General features: G+C 38.5%; 3 protein-coding genes across 4 annotated transcripts; 1 reads left to right on the top strand and 2 right to left on the bottom strand.

Annotated features, from left to right (window-relative positions):
• Positions 1–563: 563 nt before the first annotated feature.
• Positions 564–5,302, bottom strand: ube2z (ubiquitin-conjugating enzyme E2Z). 2 transcript variants are annotated; one of them, XM_049744951.1, is made up of 8 exons: positions 5,198–5,302; positions 4,421–5,072; positions 3,768–3,840; positions 3,347–3,534; positions 2,660–2,771; positions 2,459–2,571; positions 2,271–2,361; positions 564–2,045 (listed from the first exon to the last, which is right to left on the bottom strand). In XM_049744951.1, exons 2-8 carry the CDS (start codon positions 4,843–4,845, stop codon positions 1,866–1,868), a joined length of 1,182 nt encoding a protein of 393 aa, XP_049600908.1. In that variant the 5' UTR covers positions 4,846–5,072; positions 5,198–5,302; the 3' UTR covers positions 564–1,865. The 2 variants fall into 2 exon arrangements, with proteins under 2 accessions (XP_049600908.1, XP_049600907.1); XM_049744950.1 differs by having other exon boundaries at positions 4,421–5,296.
• An 874-nt stretch (positions 5,303–6,176) lies between these two features.
• atp5mc1 (ATP synthase membrane subunit c locus 1) lies at positions 6,177–8,716 on the bottom strand. The gene is made up of 5 exons (XM_049744974.2): positions 8,561–8,716; positions 7,406–7,453; positions 7,141–7,224; positions 6,654–6,832; positions 6,177–6,553 (listed from the first exon to the last, which is right to left on the bottom strand). The coding sequence occupies exons 2-5, from the start codon at positions 7,442–7,444 to the stop codon at positions 6,439–6,441; spliced, it is 417 nt and encodes a 138-aa protein (XP_049600931.1). The 5' UTR covers positions 7,445–7,453; positions 8,561–8,716; the 3' UTR covers positions 6,177–6,438.
• A 4,307-nt stretch (positions 8,717–13,023) lies between these two features.
• hoxb13a (homeobox B13a) lies at positions 13,024–15,605 on the top strand. The gene is made up of 2 exons (XM_049744944.1): positions 13,024–13,941; positions 14,827–15,605. Exons 1-2 carry the CDS (start codon positions 13,218–13,220, stop codon positions 15,072–15,074), a joined length of 972 nt encoding a protein of 323 aa, XP_049600901.1. The 5' UTR covers positions 13,024–13,217; the 3' UTR covers positions 15,075–15,605.
• Positions 15,606–17,222: the final 1,617 nt, after the last annotated feature.

Below are 17,222 nucleotides of genomic sequence, written 5' to 3' on the forward strand. Positions count from 1 at the left end.
TGCCGACAGGTAAATAAATAATTGAGAATTAAAAGGCAAAGCATTAAAGATATACGCGCCATTATTCTGTAAAATGACCACATGGTCAGAAATATATTTTAAGACATGAATTAATCATTTTAAATAGTTCATATAGGTTGATTATATTTTCGAAAGATAACATACACTGAGCTATTTCTTGTAGGGTTTATGATTTTTTTTTTAAAAATACCTCTGGAATTTTAAATTTCCTTGCAACAGAAATATACTGTTTTTGGCTCATTGGCTTATTTTATTTTGCCCATTTGCATATGCAGTATTTTTCTAATATATTTGACTTTAATAACTGAGGAAAGATTGAGATAATTAAGATAAACGGGGGATGTGATTTGAGTAAAGCTCAGCATATGACAGCAGCTTTTGACAGATTTGTAAAGTGGCCATGACATCCAAAAACACTTTCATATTACTATAAACAATATAGAATAAACTTTTCTGTTTATACTTATTTTGATTATTCCAAATCCAGTTCAGAACACATCTGATGCCCTGTATATTTGAGAACATAATTAAAAACATGCATATCCAAGACCATTTATTTTATTCTGTAATTTTACAGAACATTCTAACAGCACAAACAAACCCCAATGACCTGAAAGGAATCACTAATAGCAAGAGAGAACTCACAACAGATATCAGTTTTTGCTATTCACATTTGTTGTGCAATAAAGCACATATAATTGAAATGCCCCAAGTAAACATAGGTTTTTTTAACCTTATCCCTGCCAAAGGAATAGAGTGCATTGCACTGATAAAAGGTCCCACTTAACCTTAACTTGGCTATTAAACCAAAGGCAGAAACATACTGGTGGCCAATGGAAGGTGGACAAGACTGGTACAATTTATATTTCCGTGGTGTCGTTCCATATTCCAACTTTACAAATGCTGATCATTGAAGGAAATAAGGAAAACAATAAAATCTAAACATTGCCCATGCTGATCATTGCGTCAAAAATACATTGAGATACACTGAAAGACACCTAGAAAGGGAAACCTTGCTTTCTCAAGCATTAGCAATAATTTTCCTGCCAGCTACAAAACAGCTACTAAACTATGGAAGACATGGGACGAGACATTTAACTGAAGTTTGGAATTTGGGAGTGTGGGGACAAACGTAATGCTGGGCGAGCTCCACATGAAGTACACAATTTAGCATTTGTGAAATTGTCCTCATCTTAAAGATCTATTTTCATCTTAAACTGCAAACAGGAACAGCAGCAATATTTGCAGTGTGTAACAAAAATGACAGAACTTCATCTTGGGAGGAACTTTGGAGTATCTTGACTAAGATTGGACATGTTAAAAAGAAATGCAATAACACAATACTTTACTTTTAATGTCCATAAAGTACCTAACGCCCTCCATTTAACCAGTACTTCAAACTTCAGATGTTAAGAGGGACATCATCAATTGACAACCTGCTATTTAATTGACCAATTTCATTGCTCTTTTTAAAAGTCATTGTCATTTACTTTTTTTTCTTGTTTTAACAAGCACAAGGGAATGTTTAATCTCAAAATGTACTATACATCTGCAGAGGCTCTTCCAGTCCAAAACGATTTCAAAATAATTAGCTCCAAAAGTAGCACAAATATACAGCTAGAGTAAATCTGCCAGTGTTTGACTCCTCAATGGTGTTGAGTTCTCTTGCTGTAGTGTGGTCATTTTCTGGGGAGCAACATCTTTGTTTCTTTTTTTTTAATAAACAACAAAAACCAAAAAATGAAAACATGGGATACGAAATTATTTTATGAGACATTCTGATTTTTTGTTTCTAGCAGCAAAAAAAAAAAAAAAGTCCTCTCTCCTTGGTCTGTTTTACAGTATCATGGCTGGATGCTTCCCTGGCTGTCAGGGTCCGTCTCAGAAGAGCTGCTTTCAGAGTCTGAGTCGTTCTCATTGGGATCGTTCATCACACGTTTCTCCCGTATCCGTCTATGGATGGCGCTGAGCCGAGTCTGCAGCCGCTGATAGTCATAACGGCCACGCTTTTCTCCAAATGGGTCCTGTAAGGGGTTTGCAGAGGACATTCAATCTTGTTCGTTCTTTAGCTTGCTAGCTAGCTAGCTAGCTAACACTTTTGGTAAACATTGGTGTTATTTTTGAATTTATTTTCACACATGCCCAGAAGCAGAAGGTGGGGCCCCGACCTCAGCATCAATTTTCAATAATTTCTTCATAAAATAACAGGTCATGTTAACAAGCTGTGTGATGTGTCAACAAGTAGTCACCTTCATGTTCTGTCCCTGTAGATGAAGCCTCTCTTTGCAAACTCCCTCATAGAAATCATAGTATTCTAGGAAAGACTTCTCCATCACGCTCCTTAAAATGAACACACAATAAATGATAGGCAGGTGTCAGAGGTGAGAAAATGATACGACAAAAGCGCCAAAGAGATGGGGAAAGAAAATAGTCTTGCCACAAAGCTTCAGGACAGGGGACTTTGCCCTCCAGCATGTCACACACGGCAACCCTCATGGTTTCGTGACGTATGCACTCGTTATAGTTCTTACTGTCCCCTGGATGTCGCTCCTGAAAGTCACACAGACGTATCATCATTGTGTTGGATAGGTATGTGCAGTTTCTATTAAATAAAAATAAAAATCAGTTCAGGATGTACCTGCTCAAATCCAGGTTCATTGTGATAAGGTTTCTCTGTCATCAGTGACTGGATGGAAATGAGGACAGAGGAGATGCTCTGCGCTGGACTCCATGCTGGCCCTGTCCATGTTCTGTACAACAATGCAAATGTCCATTCTCATTTTAACAGGCAACATGAAATTGAAAGTACATTCTCGGAGGGTGCCATAATTGCCACTCTCATTAAAAATCACAATATAAATAAAGACGAAATTCTTTATAAATGTAGTGTTATGGCGATTTTGTAGTATTAAATGGAATTACATTTTTTAAGAATAAGAATCTCTAAAGATAGAGATATTTTTTAGACTCATCGCACTCTTTTTTTCGTTGTCTGGTTCTGCGACTTTTATTACAAGTGAGTCTTGTTTATTAAAATTATATTAATAACTAATAATATTTGAGATCGAGCTCGATCTGGCCCTCAAAATGCTTGTTCCCTAATCATGACTTTTTTTTGGGCTGTTGGCAAGTACATTTGGTGCATTAGACCAGAATTCTAGTAAGGTAAGCTAATTTTAGATAAGCTCCAAGTCACACCTGAGTCACAGCCAAACTCTGGGACAAAAAAAAGGTGTGACGTATTGTCTGAAAAATATGGTAAACACTTCTCATTATCATTGAGTCATGAGTAAAAATAATAATAAATGTTTAACTTGGGGCTTACCCGAGGATGCTGAGGCAGACCTTGCCATTGCGGTAAAAATTGGGATTGAACCGGACAGTGTTCTGACCGGTGGTGATGAGCTTGACCCGTGGAGGGTGGATAGGGTAGTCAGGTGGGCATCGAAACAGGAAGAGGAAGAAACCACCCTCATAAGGTGTGTCAAATGGTCCCGTTATCAGCGCATGGATCTTAGAAATTAAAAAAAAAAAGTACTTAATACACTAAATGTACTTAAAACACAACAGGAACATGGATGTTTGAATAACAATTGCTTAACATTTTTAGTTTGGTTCTTTACAATGGTAAAAGTGTATTGCACTTGACTGAAAAAAATATTTCACGAGGGTTTATTTAAAAAGCCACAGATGTATTTTACAAGCTGAATCAACAGTGTCAAGCTGAATCTCAATTTTTTTTTTACCTTGGTCATGTCTTGAGGATCAGGAACAACAAACATCCCAGGAGGCGGCTCCTTGTAGATAGACATAATATCCCTAACAACACAAAACAATAGTAGGTCACTCTTTGAACATTCTGAAATCTCAGATATCTTCTGTGATAAAATACAATAATATAGCTGGAGCTGTAACAAAACACTTGACATATAGCAATGGGACAACCACAAGACAGTGAAAACAGGCATTACGAGCTCCGATGAGAATTTTGGAGCATTTGAAGGAAGACTGACTGATTCAAAATAAAGTGCATTACAGTAGTTTAGCCGAGATGTAACAAAAGCAAGAAAGTGCTTTCTTTACCTTAGCCAGCTGTAAAAGATGGAAATAGCGGGATTTAACACATGCACTGATTTGGAGGTCCAATTTGAAAATCACTGTCCAAATTTAAAACCCAAGTTTAAGACTAATGGCTTAAGATAAGCCTCCAGAGATCCCAGATCAACAGGGTTGGATGTAATTTAATTTAAAGGACTTCACGGGCTCCAGAAATGTGAAACTTTGTGAAAAGCAAAATAAAGTACAGATGTCAACACGATTTCAAGTCTTTAGTTAAGTCAGTTTTCATTTCGCAGAAAGTGACGGAGAGAAGCACAACACTTTCAGTTTCGTTGATTACCTTTTTATTCTTAAAATAGCTGGCTGCGACGTCTTTTCGTTATCCCAGTCCGTACTACGGGTAGGATCCCAAGAAGCGGCGTAGACCTGTGTTAGGGGGCCAGGTCCAGCCACTCCGGCGACACCTTGTCCAACACCTTGAGGAGGTGAAGAGGTGTGTACGTTCGGTGATACCGACACGACCGGTGGAGATAAGACAAACACGCTCCAAAAGTCCGTCTGAGAAGCCGGGAGACCATCAGTCGGAGATCCATCATGGCTTGGGGCAATCTGGTCACCCTCAGAAGCCGGGGCCGTATTAGTGCCGAGGGGTCCATCAGCCGGAGAGTTTCCCAAACTCGGCAAGGGCGAAGATCCACCGGTTTGTCCGGTAACGCTAGAGCCATGTGTATCACCGGTTGACGCATCTTCAATACTGTCCGCCATAGCTCGCAAGCTATCAAGCTGGAGCCAAAACGCTGGTGTTCAACAATGTACACAAATTATTAGAAGCATTGACAGCAGGACGACAATTTAAAGTCTCTCTGCTTCTGTGGTGCTTCAGTGGTATCAGAGAAACGACGAGCCGGGTCCAGATGAGACCAGAAAACGAAACATTTCTTCCCCAGGCATAGTAGCTATTCCTCGTTAGCTTCACTGTGTTTTCCGCAGGCCTAAAAAAAAGTCGAAAACCGCTAGCAAACTCACATCTTCCGCATTATGACAATCTATGGGAGAGCGTACCAGCAGATAATGTTGACCTGGAAAAATATGGGTTCCGAATAAAAATAATTCTTACCACCGGTAACCTTGTCAAAAGCACGAGAGTGCTCAACTTCGACATCGGACGTCGTTTCAAGTCAAGATTCACACGCACACGGTATTCGGGCAATTTCCGGTAATGCTTCAAAGTAAGTGCGACTCAAAGTAAACGTGTATATGTCGTGGAATGCCTCGTGTTTACTCACTTCAAACACTTTGCGGTCGTCACAAAGACTGCATAATAATAATAATAATAATAATAATAATAATAATAATAATAATAATAATAAAAGCTCCTCCCGTAGCCTCCTGGTGACTTCATACCCAAGCATATGCTTCACAATAAGGTGGTACTGGTTAGCTGGTAGGTTCAATTCTGGCTCTGGTCTTCCCGTGTAGAGTTTGCAGGTTCTTCCTGTGCCTCTGTGGGTTTCCTTCAATGTGTCACACGGTGTTTCAAATGTTTTATTTACCTTATGATGATGTGATCGCACATAAATGTTTTAATTGCCGTGTCAGTTTGTTTTGGGCAAGTAAAATTATCTCAAAGTGCGAAATAAATCATGTTTTTGTCTTACTTACTGTATCTGATCTTAAAGCATAAGGTAAAATATTGACAATTTTTTCTAACCTGAAGACAGTAATGCCAAGGCCAGTCTTTTATAGAACATGCCTACATCACTTCACCAGAAAGGCAATTCTAACCGGTTGCCTAGGCCACCTCATGTTGCTCCTTGCAATGCAGAGGAAAATATTAACAAAAATTTTGTGTATTCTTTTGTGGTGCAACATATTATGCAGCTGCATGTGTATGATCTGGTTCTGAGGTGTGCAATTTGAATTTAAGTTTCTCCTTCAGTCACAATAAGTAAAATAAAAGGATATCCAGAGGCCATTTTATTGAATGATGGACTCAGTTTCATCCTCACCTCATCGATGGACTACCTTCTAAATTAACACAGCATTATTAAGATGAAAACATTACAATGTTTCTAAACAAAAGACTGAATCGCAAATTAAGTTTGTTCCAACCATTTATTTAAGATATTTTTCATACTGAAATGGTTTCCCAGAAAAACTACAGAACATAAAAATGTATCCTGATGTGTATCAGCCTTTACTCTTTTGATTTCTGTTAATTGGAATGGCCCCACCAGCACATTAGAGTTCCTGTTCTGGAACATCCTCACTCCGTTGAATGGATAGAGGGAAGGTAACTTCGATGGAGAGTTGACGGGAAAGGTGTAAAAGAAGCTGAAGGTGTGATTGTCTCCAGATTTACATGGCAAAGAGAATAAGGAATGCCACCATCAGACAGAAGAGACCCATAGCCTCAGATAGAGCAAAGCCCAGGATGGCGTAGGAGAAGAGTTGCTGCTTTAGGGAGGGGTTCCTGCAAAGAAGAGAGAAGATTTTGGGGTCAGATTTACCAGGTGCTAATATTCATACACCTTTATTCTGTCTCCATTTCACTTTATACTAAAATAAATTACCTAGCATAGCCAATGATGAGGCTACCAAAAACCGTTCCAATTCCGGCTCCAGAACCAGCAACTCCCACTGTGGCAGCACCAGCACCAATAAACTTTGCAGCAGTGTCGATGTCCCGAGAGACCGCACTGGTCTGGAAATAACGGCTTAGGACTGCAGACTGACTTACTGGCAACAGTGCCTAGACGAGAAGACGAGAGAACTTAATTAGCAACTTAAAACAGAAAATATTTTTTAAAGGGCACGCTCGTGCGCAGTAATGGAATAGAGACCGGTTTTCAAATTTCTCCTTTTTTTTCCCCACGACAGCTAATTGTTCTTAAGCAAGAGCCTGCTAATTTTCCAGGCATGGGACTTGGGAAGGACGACAGCAAGCTGGCAGATTCAAATAAACATGTATACTTCTTGATAAAGTAAACTATGTAGTGCTGATGTAGAAGTGGTAAATTAAGATTTTGTAAAAGTGTGTACATGATCACTACTTCTTACCTGCTGCTGCTCCACTGTTACTTGGGGTCTGTTAAAAAGGGAGACTGACACTGGCCGGGCAAGGACTCTGGACCCCCCACGCAGCTATAACACATTTAATACAGAGAGTCAAACTCATAAATCATGGCAATATTATTTAATTGCAACAATCTTCCTTGATAAACATCTCAAATTATTTATATGATCCTGAGAATTACCTGTGATTTGTGACAAAAATTAAGTGGCAAGAAGTCTGAATTCAGCAAAATTATTCATGCCAACTTACCAGAGCAGGAGAAGTGATAAACTTTGCACAGGAATACATGGCTGGAACCTATGACAATGAGAGAATGCATTACAGCATAAATTTCAAACACAGCATTGTGTTACATCAAAAGATAATCTTTTTTTTTTTTGAGAATACTATATAAGCATAAATCAATTTGTGATTGCATTTATAAGTTCTTCTCTCTTAGGGGGGCATTGTGATAAAATGTCTAAATGTAATTTCGGAAACATGGTAGAAAACAAATGACGTCACTACAACGTCAGGAAAAAAGTGTGAAGAACCGTATGATCATGCTGCGGTCAAGTCTAGTGTTGTTGCTGGCCGCTTCGTTTTTGGAGGCTAATCCAATTATCAACAGACTTGGATCAATTGGCGATTTAATTTAAGAATCTGAAGTCTGCCAATAAAGCTGGGTAAAAGGGCTACAGCTCCCCCTTTGCTTAGAGGCGCCATTTCCTGAAGCCTGGAGGACACTTCAGTTTAAGATGTCACATAGCTCTGTTTGAAATACCAGTCGTGAAATATTAACACTATGTTCCTGATCCGAGTTTAATCTGAATCCAATAGTTTATACACGGGGTCACAAATGGTTGTCCTGGAGTGGGATGGGACACACACACGTCCAGCAAGTGCTAATATGTTGCTAAGCTAAGCACGTACCGTACCTGAAGGTCAAAATGAATTACTAATGATTTCTCGATCACAGTGCAAATCCATCAAAACTAAATCTTCAACGCAATGCAATGCTAAAAATGCAGATGATGAAAGTAGAAGAAACAGCGAGGTCTTAACAAGAGATGCCCGAACGAAGCACAAAAGGCCTGCAGACAGAATAGTACATCCAGTCCATAACAGTCAGTGCAAATCAGTCGCGCAATGGCGTGTGACCAAGAATCGCCAAACAAGACACAAAAAACAAATTGCATGCGTGCACAATACGGAACAAATTGCACCACTTTACACATTAATACGAAATGACCAACGAATCAGCTGACATCTATCGGTACCATCTTTGAATGGCCGACCTAGCTAAGTTGCTACATGGTATAGTTCAGAAGCGTTTCCTGACAAGCTCCGACAGAACTAAGAATGCATTAAAAAGCTGACTAACATCAGTGCACAAAAGAAATAGGAAGCTACAGCAAATATTACCGGTTAGTTACGATATCGGGAGGGTCCCTGATTAGCTTCTCTAGCAGCGAGCGGTAGTCAATGAAGGCAGAACGCGAAAGACTGTCACCTTGTCATTTATAAGAAATGTGTGTACGTCCTAATCGCCCATTGGACAGTAAATCTTGGAAGCGGAAGTAGTATTATACGTCATCAAGTAACTTCCGTTAATGTAGCCTATTGGAGAGATGTTTGTTACTCAAGAAAGTATTTTATTGGTCAAAACCTTGTGTAGGCGGAACCAGTGAACTGGAACATTTAATACTTACCGGGCGGCAAGGGGCGACCTTTCAAACACATCCCGTGTCCTATATAGCAATTGGATAATCGATAGGAAATCCGGTCTGCAAAAAAACATCACCATAGATATGACCAATACATAGATACAACTGGAGACCACCAATATTCATAGAAACAATAGAAAGCTACGCTCCTATGCCTTGTGACGTCCACGTTGGTGGGGTCAACTTTGCTATCAAAGGCAATGCATATAGATTGAAAGTATTAATAATTTACTCTGTTATTTCTCAATTAATCCTCCCCCCCCCACACACACACATACACACAACAATTACGATTTTTTTCACTGTATTATTTTTCAGACGGTAGTTTTCTGAATGATTTAGCAAATGGACCGACATTGCCATCTAGAGGTGAAAAGCGGAACAACGAGACGTTTTTCAGTTGAGAACTAAACCTGATGAGTTGACACGTCTAATAGCTTTTGCACATTTTGGGTAGACTTGTAAATAATCCCATGGGAATTTTCATAAATTGGTCTACATCATGACACGTTCCTAAACCCTTAAAAAATGATTAAAAATGGGACCAACCCAGGAAGTTGGGCCAAATTGACTGGGTCCGTCAATTTGAGATGGAAAGGGAGGGAGGGAGAAGGGGAGAGGGAGAGAGAGATTTGAGATTTGATTATTCATTACATTATCATGTTGCATGCTGTAAATAAATAATTTACTAACGCTTCAGAAAAAAGACTGTTGAAGGTAATATATGACAAATCAGAAAAGGCTGCCATAAATGAGCTCGTGTGTTTTTTATAGGTTCCATGTGACCCCACTCTCTACCGGAAGGTGTACAACTTCATTAAGATAACGTGCATTGTAAAGTGAAAATTTAATGCATTCCTCATGCTGTATTTTTCATCACCCACTGTAGTGCATGGAGTCTTGTGTGATCCTGGAATATATAAAGTATCCTTGTGGATGAAAAAATATACTAGTTTATTTTCCAATAAAATCTCATTGCGGATGAATATAATCTATCCATCTATCCATCTATCTATCCATCTATCTATCTATCTATCTATCTATCTATCTATCTATCTATCTATCTATCTATCTATCTATCTATCTATCTATCTATCTATCTATCTATCTATCTATCTATCTATCTATCTATCTATCTATCTATCTATCTATCTATCTATCTATCTATCTATCTATCTATCTATCTATCTATCTATCTATCTCAACAACAACAACAACAACAACAACAACAACAACAACAACAACAACAACAACAACAACAACAACAACAGCATCAGCGGCAGCAGCATCAAACGAATTGCGCAATATAAAAATACGATTATAATGTTCTCAAGCACCACCATTTGTGTGTACGCGTGAAAAAACATAGTTCATAATCAATAACATAATTACTTTTGATTGATACGTACTTTTATGAAAGACGCATCACTGTTAAGGACATAAAAGACGGCCCAAACCACCAGGGTTACATTTTTAACCGCTCTAGTGCAGGAGCAGGGCAAAGGATGAAGGTATATAAATTCTAAAATGGCAGTATTTGGCCCTGACGGGTGTAGCAGCAAATCCAAGTTATCATTTGCGACTTTTTACGTTTTTGTCTCTGCAGCTTTGGACAATGACGAACCCTGATACCAAATACGATGTGTAGTTTTAGAAAATTATTATGATTAATGTTTTTCTGTATTTTGCATGGCTCTACAGTAATCTACTATAATGCGTTTGTTCTTTTTAAATTTCTTAAATTATAACCGCTGTAATTCAATCAATTACCCAAGTGAGGATATAAATAATAATAAAAAAATAAAGGCATATCATCTTTTCTCAGACAATGCAGGAGTGACGCAGTTGGAGTTTAAAACACACACGCGCGCGCTTCAGTGAAAGGAAAGTATAGTGAAACAAAACTGCTTTGATTAAAAAATAATGATTTTCTGCCCCTTAGTTATGTGAGGTATTTTATTTATTGCCTGTGGTCAAAATGTTGAATTTCCACAATTAGCTATATCCTCAGATTTCCTCATGATTTCGCTCAACTCTGTTAGTACTGTAATCCTTAAATGTTTTTGCACCTCGTCTTCATGTATCTTTCTGGTGCCGTCCTTGCTTAACAGTCCACTGCGTCTTTTTCTATTTTTTAACCGCGCATTCATGTTCCCTCCTTTTTTTTTTTAATCCGCCCCCACAAAAAAGGGCGTATAGTACAGCAATTAACAAACAAAAACGTAAGCAGGATAAAACATAAACATCCACATCATAAATAATAATAACTACAAAACAATTTATAACCCCTCAATTAATATACAAACATCAAAATACCAATTGACTACTGAATCATGGAAGGTTCTCGCGATTGTGTATATTATTATTGTATATATTGTACACAAAATATGGATACGATTATATGAAACAAAACAATTCAATTTTACAATTCAAATTTTTCAGGTCATGGTGTTATAAAGGTAAACATGCGATAAAACAGGTGACAATTATACTACTACTAGTGTAAAATTTTTCAAAAGCCCTTATAAATAAATAAATGTTCTATTTTATATTCATATTTCAGGGGAATTCACAACTCTTCCCACTGCCATCATTGTAGAAACGCAATGCTATTAATCTGGAAAACACATTTTAATCGAAGTGATACTCTAACAAAATTTCTTCCTGCCGTCACACGTAATTGAATTGAGAAAAAAAACTGCGCGTCTTAATTATACGTGAGTTGACTCACAGAAGTCTTTATTGTCGTATTTTAAAACTGGTAAGAATCGTTAATGTTTAGAATTCTTCTCGATAGACGAAAAACGAAAGTTTACAAACGATTTGCTGGTTATGATGGAGTGTTCGTCTTGATACGGGATATATTAGGCCGTGTGGTGACAATCATTGAGGCAGCATGGCGCTTTCCTGGTTTCCTCTTGTAAGGACGCACGCACGCACGCGCGCGCGCGTTCCGATCCCTTGGACATAAACTCACGCACGGACACATAAAGCTTTGAGATGGCGGTGGCCTTGAACTTGAGCTCAATACATCTGTCTGCAAACCCTCCTGCCCCCCTTTTCCTTGCGTCAAACTTGACCTTGAACCTCTGAGGAAACGTCTGGGGTGCGGACCACACTGCAGGAGAGCACTAAATGTGACTTCTGTGTGTGGCCTCTGGCGCGCTTGTGCATGTGCTAATGAAAGTAAAATGGGATTTACTCATCCCTATATTGTACTTTATTAAGAAATAACGTCATGAAAATGGCAAGATCTTTTGTTCTGTATTTTTTTTTCCCTTTACCTTGATATTGTTTTTGTCTCCTAAAGGGAGCAGGAAAATCAAATTGCAAAAAAATAATGAGACAGGTAAGACAAAGAAAAGTAACCAATCATATGCGTTATACATATGAGGAATTAAAGAGAGACGCAGTCCGACTTTTGCCTTTTGGACCTGATCATGCATTTTTTTTTTTTTAATATACAAATCCTACGACCAATTGTTGAATGAACAATGCTGGGACTATTTTTTTTTTCTTTTTAAAATACTTTTTAAATGAGTGAAAATGCAAACACGTCATTCCATTCTTCATACTACTTATATTCTCAAGCTACGTACGAAACTTGATCTATTTTATAATGATGTATAACAAGACACACTATCATCACTTTGATTTTCCCATCACATATGGCGAGTTGTCGGCCTTGCAAATGAGATTCATATCTCAGTTGGTGACTAGTTTGACTACAATAAATCAAATTAAATATTGATACTGCTATCTTGTGAATAATACCCGCGATAACGGTTTCATCTGCTTTGTATTGTTCCAAACAGTCATAATGATCTAAAACCACTGCAGCTCGTGGTTTGCATTGCTGCAATGCGCATTTTAACGCAAAGCGCAAAAGCTGTCTCGCTTTTTTTTGTTGTTGGCTGCATCCAGGTAGACCTTGTATGGATTACATGAGACAAAGACAGATCAGACACACGTGGAATCGTTTCCAACACATGTTCATATTCTTCCGGTGCTTGCTCTAGCTCCTATAAAAATATTTTCCTTGAGTGACAATCCCGAAAACATCGCCTTTTTTTTTTGTAGTTCTTCCTATCACGTGATCGCTCTGGCTCATCCAATGGACGCTCGACCACCCTCATATAATCTCCTCTAAAGGCGGTTTGCGTCAAGATATGAAACCGGATGACCGGCTAGTTACTCTTTTCCTTGGGAGTCTGCAAGGAATACGCGTCACGCATGCAATGACTGTGTGCGTGAGGGCAATACTAATCCTCATGTGTGCCTTGGTTGTGCAGGAGCAGACACATGCGCCTTTACCTCGATGCGCGCACTAACCAGAACGGCGGAAAAGAGTTCATATGACAGGCTGCTTGATGCTAAACCCTTGCTGGTCAGCGGAAACGGTAATGTTTGTTTATGACAATAATCTGGACGAGTTTAACAAGAACATGGAAGGGCTGGTGAGCAGCGGGAACTTTGCTACCGCCAATGCAGTCAACCAGTGTCGCAACTTAATGGCTCATTCGGCAGCCGCGGCTGCACTAGGCGGCCATCCTTCGGGGTTAATGCATTCTTCAGCGGGCTACTCCACCATGGACGTCTCGATGTCAGTCCCCGGTGATGCATCTGTATCGTCGGTGAAAACGTGCGCGGCGGGACCGTGTCCAGCAGCGAGCGTTCCACACCAGAGCACTTCTGCAGCTCCTGCTTTACCTTACGGCTACTTTGGTAGCGGCTACTATCCGTGTAGGATGGGGCGTGGTCCTGTCAAATCGTGCACGCAGGCTGCTGGAGCCGCGCTCAGCTCTCAATACATGGACACCACCGTGAACTCCGATGAATACCCGAACCACAGGCCAAAGGAGTTCGCCTTTTACCATGGTTACCCAAGTCCATACCAGTCCATGGCAAGCTACCTGGATGTGTCCGTGGTCCAAACGCTGGGTACTGGTGAGCCGCGCCATGAGACCCTCCTCCCCATGGACAGCTACCAGCCATGGGCTCTCACCAACGGCTGGGGGGGACAGATGTACTGTTCCAAAGACCAGGGGCAGGGACATCTCTGGAAGTCCGCTTTGGCTGGTAATATTTCATTAATTGGCTCATCGTTAATTCGTATGTAGGCTAAATGCTCTTTTTCATGTATCATTTTACAACGATAGTACAAAACAAAAAAGTACGTCTGCAATTAGTATTTTATTAACATGCTCTTTTAGAATTTATCAATATAGGTTTCAATCAGACAGTTTATGTTTAAGTTTGCTCATTTATTTTAAATCATAATATTCTTGTATCATTTAAACAGCTGTTATCCGGGGTTTTAAAATTTAATGACTTTAAAAACTCAATTTGATCAGGCCTACGTCTATCATGAGTGTAGTCTTTCTTTTTCTCTTTTTCACTTTCTCCCTCTCTCTCTCTTTTTCTTGGATAAATCTGTAATTTGTTATTGTTTGGTAAACAATTGATTTGTCCAAAAAGATATTTAAAGGGAATATATATATATATATATATATATATATATATATATATATATATATATATATATATATATATATATATATATATAACATTCATATAGTATATGTATGTATGTATATTCATATCTATATAAAATATTATATGAAAAAAAACCTGCAACAAATGCATGCAACACAACATGCTTAAATTGCAACCATAATTAGATTTTGCTGTAAATATGCCCCCCCCCCCTTAATACAGGTTACATTTATATAAATATATAGGCTACCATTACCCAATAACCATATTGATTTGTGGTGCTGTCTACTGCTCGGTGGGCATCGCAAAGGAGACCTGTTCTCCATTTTGCTTTACCTGGATAAATAAGGGTTAATTAAGTAAACTAAATGAACTGGAAGTATTTCAGAAAATAACTTGATGATTCATTTTAGCATCGTGATGTGGAAAAATGTTTCTTATCGTGTCCCCTTTTCTACTTGTTATCAGATGTGGTTGCCCACCAGCAAGAATGTTCCCCTTTTCGCCGAGGCAGAAAGAAGCGGATACCTTACACAAAGGTGCAGCTTAAAGAGCTAGAGAAAGAATATGCTGCCAACAAATTCATCACAAAGGACAAGAGGAGGAAGATTTCGGCTGCAACTAATCTTTCGGAGAGGCAGATCACCATCTGGTTCCAGAACAGGAGGGTAAAGGAGAAGAAGTTTGTGACTAAAGTGAAAAGCTCTACGCCTTAGCAATCTACTCGTTTGGACCATGGGGGAATTAGTGTTCGCATAAACCTGACACGAGATGACGTTTTTGATGATCAATCCGTGACTGATCTCCTCTCAGACGCATATATGCATCTTGTATATGGAAAAAAAGATTTAAAAAAATGAAATGAATAAACCAAATCCAATTGCAGGCATTTTGTAAATATGACATAAATTGAACTGACTGCTCTGTTTTAATTTGCTTGTCTGTAGCTTAAAGGCTATCAAGTGCTATCCCTCCACAGCTTGTTTATAACGCGCTCACATTTCATATATGGGATTTTTTAAATTCAGTCTTCAGTGCATTTTAAACGATACATAGAATTTCATATTTTAATGTCCCAATCTGCACGTAGCTCCGGTAATAGCAGCTGTTGCTTGTATTGCCACTTGAAAGTGCTGATAAGACATCATTTGGATAAGCTATACCGGAACAGTAGACTGTTGATACTGTACAAATATGTGAATAAAACCTTGTTTTGAACATTTCTTCATTTAAATATGTATAAGCATGACAATAAAATATATACAATAAAATGTATCGCAAAAGCAAAGCTGCTGTTTTTCTTGTTTCTAATTAATTTGTCACAATTTCATAAATATTAGCATCCACCATGATGTAAAAAGTACTTTTACACGCACGCACATATCAAATCGATAAAAGTCAAGTAAGTTGGAAAATCAAAAGTGAGGGCGACAGTAAACATTTTTTTTTAAACAAACTTTAGGTCAATATCAAAGATGTCCGTTGCACACAGAAAATAATATAGGAATAAATAAAATTGCACAGAATAAGGACCGAGATAGGTTTGCCCTTGACCTTCACAATAAACAGCCACCAATATAAATTCAGTAGAGGGGTCTCTGTCCATTTAACAAGAAATATGTATTTACTGGTGTATTGCGCAGGCGCGCGCTCTTACGCACGCGCACTCACACAAAATTTGTCTTTCATCTTGTCATGCATCATAATTTCCTCGACATGTCCCCACATAAAATGCTCACGATGATCTTAATTAATAAAAATAATACAATAATATTTTTTTTCAAGTGTTTTTACGCGTTAAGGGCCTGCGTAGTAGGCCCAACATATACGCGGGTGGGGGAACGAGCAGGAAATTGCTTAATTTTTGTACTTTGATTTGGCCACATTTTAATTTTAGCTCAAATAAATGTTAAGTATTTTACGATTAAGAAAGAGAACGTAAGAAAACTTTACTGCTTTGTTTTCCATCCATTAAAAATGTTTTTACGTGGGTATATCGCTCCTTATTAAGACTAAAGCTTTTATTTCCTAGACGTGTCCAGCTAATTTGATAAAATCTAAGCAAACAAAAATGTGCAATGTCTATTTTCTATAAGCATGATCCGAAAATGTTGAAAACAGAAAATGCGTGGGGGGTCGCAGTGTCCAACATCAGCATCGAACTTGGCGGTGTGCGTGCGCTTCTGCATGTTGACACTCTTTACAACGCAGTCTCCGTCCGCCCTTAAAACCAACAATACTGACGGAAGTTCTTGGCCCATAAAGATCTTTCTGCGCCTTGTCTAAATAGTAGAGAATGATGAGGAGGACTGGGAAAAAAAATCTGCAACATAGCTCGCATTGCGGAACACATCAGGTGATAATGAATTTATTCTTGCAGCGGGCATGCTTGGTCTTTTGCGTCATTTAAATTTTGTATATGCAATAAGACGAATAAAAACGCATTTTGAGAGACTATGAATATATAATAATAATAATAATATAGCAATTACGCTGCGGCAAGCAGGCGTCCCTGTTTGTGGAAATAATTAGTCACACGACATTGGCAGCTCCGAATCGGTAATTTAAGAGTTACAGTGGATTTTAAATCACTTAAGCAGTTCAAATGAACTGTACTTTATACTCACAGCGCGTTTTGAATGAAGCCTATATAGTATTTAAAATATATTAGTAAAGACGGCAAGTTAACAAGTTAGTTTGCCTTTTTTTGTGACCTCACGTTTAACAATTTATTGATAAAGGACTTACTACCAATAGCACTGAAAGTGCAAAGGGTAAAACTGTTACTTTTCTAATTTAATGTAAATCTCGTTTATGAAAGCAGGTGGCAGTGAATTGTGTTGCCAAGGCACGAGTCTATCATA

The sequence above is a fragment of the Syngnathus scovelli genome, chromosome 16 (assembly GCF_024217435.2).
Source record: "Syngnathus scovelli strain Florida chromosome 16, RoL_Ssco_1.2, whole genome shotgun sequence".
NCBI lineage: Eukaryota > Metazoa > Chordata > Actinopteri > Syngnathiformes > Syngnathidae > Syngnathus > Syngnathus scovelli.

Coding starts and splice junctions, on each gene's coding strand:
- atp5mc1 (XM_049744974.2), bottom strand. CDS start 7,444: ATGTATTCCTGTGCAAAGTTTATCACTTCTCCTGCTCTG. Junction 7,225..7,405: donor TTATCACTTCTCCTGCTCTG/GTAAGTTGGCAT, acceptor AATGTGTTATAG/CTGCGTGGGGGGTCCAGAGT. Junction 6,833..7,140: donor TAACAGTGGAGCAGCAGCAG/GTAAGAAGTAGT, acceptor CTTCTCGTCTAG/GCACTGTTGCCAGTAAGTCA.
- hoxb13a (XM_049744944.1), top strand. CDS start 13,218: ATGACAGGCTGCTTGATGCTAAACCCTTGCTGGTCAGCGGAAACGGTA. Junction 13,942..14,826: donor CTGGAAGTCCGCTTTGGCTG/GTAATATTTCAT, acceptor ACTTGTTATCAG/ATGTGGTTGCCCACCAGCAA.
- ube2z (XM_049744951.1), bottom strand. CDS start 4,845: ATGGCGGACAGTATTGAAGATGCGTCAACCGGTGATACACATGGCTCT. Junction 2,572..2,659: donor ATGAACCTGGATTTGAGCAG/GTACATCCTGAA, acceptor TGTGACTTTCAG/GAGCGACATCCAGGGGACAG. Junction 2,362..2,458: donor CCCTGTCCTGAAGCTTTGTG/GCAAGACTATTT, acceptor GTTCATTTTAAG/GAGCGTGATGGAGAAGTCTT.